Source organism: Portunus trituberculatus, chromosome 42, assembly GCF_017591435.1.
Source record: "Portunus trituberculatus isolate SZX2019 chromosome 42, ASM1759143v1, whole genome shotgun sequence".
NCBI lineage: Eukaryota > Metazoa > Arthropoda > Malacostraca > Decapoda > Portunidae > Portunus > Portunus trituberculatus.
In genome coordinates, this window is record NC_059296.1 from 7,206,938 (window position 1) to 7,209,437 (window position 2,500).

A 2,500-nucleotide genomic window follows, 5' to 3' on the forward strand; every position below is an offset into this window, starting at 1 on the left:
CACTTGCTGTTCATGATCACTATTACTTGTCAAACTGTTGCCACTGACTCCCTATCGCCGCCCTGTCCTCGATGCCAGGTAGCTTTGAACTGGCACATATGGCACACACTTGATACTCATTCGATATGGGAAGTCGTCACAGAACACCCTTTTTAAGACAGAGCATTGCGTAGAAAACCATGGCTCAGATCGTAGGTTGTGGGAGGGTCTGCTGCTCCCTATACTGTGTGGACAACAGAGGGTGTAGTCAGTGTTGTGTCTGGCATTGAAACAACAATGCTAACGAAGATTTCATGAGATGTGGTTAAGTACAGTGTTCACAACCAGCAGCGGCAGCACTTATTGCTGTAACAACAATGACGATGATACTACAACTATTACTGATAATGCAATTTTATTGCCATTATTATTATTATTGTTATTATTATTATTATTATTAGTGGTAGTGGTAGTAACAGTAGTAGTAGTAGTAGTAATAGTAGTAGTAGTAGTAGTAGTAGTGGTGGTGGTGGTGATGGTGATAAGAAACGTTATCGATATTATAACTGGTGATGTTATTCACGTTTTTTTCTTTTAATTTTTTTTTTTCACAAAGCAGAAAATCGACTCTGTCTTGCCGGTCTTGCTCAAGAAAGAATAACACATTGCAGGAGCGAATAAGAAGTTGGTCTACAAGTACTGACGTCATCGGCAGCCGTCTTCACGCCGCAGCCTACACTCCGCGTCACAGCTCTGAGAAATCCCTCCCACGCCTGGCTTGGTAGTTCAGGTGATTTTGTTCTTGGAAATGTTATTGTCTTTTCAAAGGTAACGGCAGCCACGTCACGTTTTGCGGCAGGCCAGGTTGCCGCCACCAGGAGTGCAGTTCTCACGGATCTTGGTTATCTGCCCTATCATCCATAGTATCTGTGTACGGCGCCTCGTAGACTTGATGAACACCTGCAGTCCTTGAGAATTTTCACCTGCGCATGGATGATATCTGTTATTAATTATTATTTGTTGCTTTGCGAAAATGTTGACAAATTGTTGTTGATCCGTGGTTTTTCTGCACGTGGACAGCCACTGCACCTGTAGTGTAGGACCTATTTCATGCACGAGTACACTTGCTTCTCGCAGTGCACCACTAACACCATGCACGTGTGTTCAGGCAGGCTTCTACTACACACTGATCACAGCACGATGACGTGTGCAGCTGCCTTATTGTTCAGGGCGCTTGCGTCAGAACTACAAAGCACAGTGGTGTGTTTGGTGTTGTAGATATGGTTAGTATTTTGAATAAAAGTGAAAATTTTGTCTTACATATCGCATTGTGTCCATCTGTCAGGTTTGAGAGACTGTGACCTGCAGGAGGAATCCTGTAGTCCCTGTGTAATTATAAGAAACCACGTATGTTGACTGAAACACAAGTCCAATTGTAACTAACTGAATAGGAATTAACTTGGCACTTGAGAGAGAGAGAGAGAGAGAGAGAGAGATCAGTTTGTCGTTTTTACTTTGTTCATTTCCAGCCTAAATAAATAAGATATGTTTAAGAGGTTCATATGGAAGTCATAAAAAGAAGCATACATTTTCCTTTAACACATTTGGAGCTTACTATTATCACACACACACACACACACACACACACACACACACACACACACACACACACACACACACACACACACACACACACACACACACACACACACACACACACACACACACACACACACAGGTGGACTTTGCTCCTCCTTTGCTTCACACTGTCCCTCGTATCTGTGTATCCAAGGCTGCGAGGAGTGTGCGGCCCCCCGTCGCTATCATTTGTCTGGCTGCAGCTTGAACATCTGCGGAACCTTTCAGTGTTCCCAGCCTTTCCTCGGGCTGAGTAAGTGATCGGGAGTTTGTCTTATGACTATACAGGGTGTCTCGGTCACGAGGATAATACGCAAAATTTTAGGTAATATTTTTTTTTTTTTCTTCCTTTCTTTGCATGTTTTCTTTTAAGGAAAAAATCTGTCATCAACTACCAAGGAATTATTAGATCCACTCTCCTGCTCCCTCAGTCCTCCTCCTCTTCCTCCTTCCACTATGGAGATAGGAGTGGCCGCGGCCTCAGCCCACAGTGTTGATTGGTAATTGGCAGACTTTCCCATGCCAGGCGCCGGCTATGAAGTGAGAGTAAGGGAAGGCCAAAGCCATCTAGAATATTTTCTTTGACGTATGAAGAAAAATAAGTGTTAACCCGATAACTCGTTAATGGTTGGTTATGTGTTTGCTTCTTTCATAAAAGAACTGCTCAGGAATTTTTAGATTTCACTTTAATTTTTGCATATGATACCAGGGACACTCTGTGTGTATATACCAAGCCATTACGAACCAAAAGGAAAAAAATAAGACGTTAAATTGGTCGTGATAAGTCTCACTAAGATGCATGCCGTCATGCCTGAGCTTAGCCTAAGTTGTAACCAGGCAGTGCTCAACAGATCCGGGTGGCCAGTAGTCCCTCAACTATTTT

At 43.2% G+C, this 2,500-nt stretch overlaps 1 protein-coding gene across 2 annotated transcripts in view; it reads right to left on the reverse strand.

The window, feature by feature from the left end:
* LOC123517454 (oplophorus-luciferin 2-monooxygenase non-catalytic subunit-like) overlaps positions 1-258 on the reverse strand; it is a 6,891-nt gene extending 6,633 nt beyond the window's left edge. For both annotated transcript variants that reach the window (XM_045277518.1, XM_045277517.1), the window contains exon 1: positions 1-258. This exon is cut by the window's left edge. In XM_045277518.1, coding sequence (XP_045133453.1) covers positions 1-14 — 14 coding nt within the window. In that variant the 5' untranslated portion in view covers positions 15-258.
* Between the last annotated feature and the right edge of the window lie 2,242 nt (positions 259-2,500).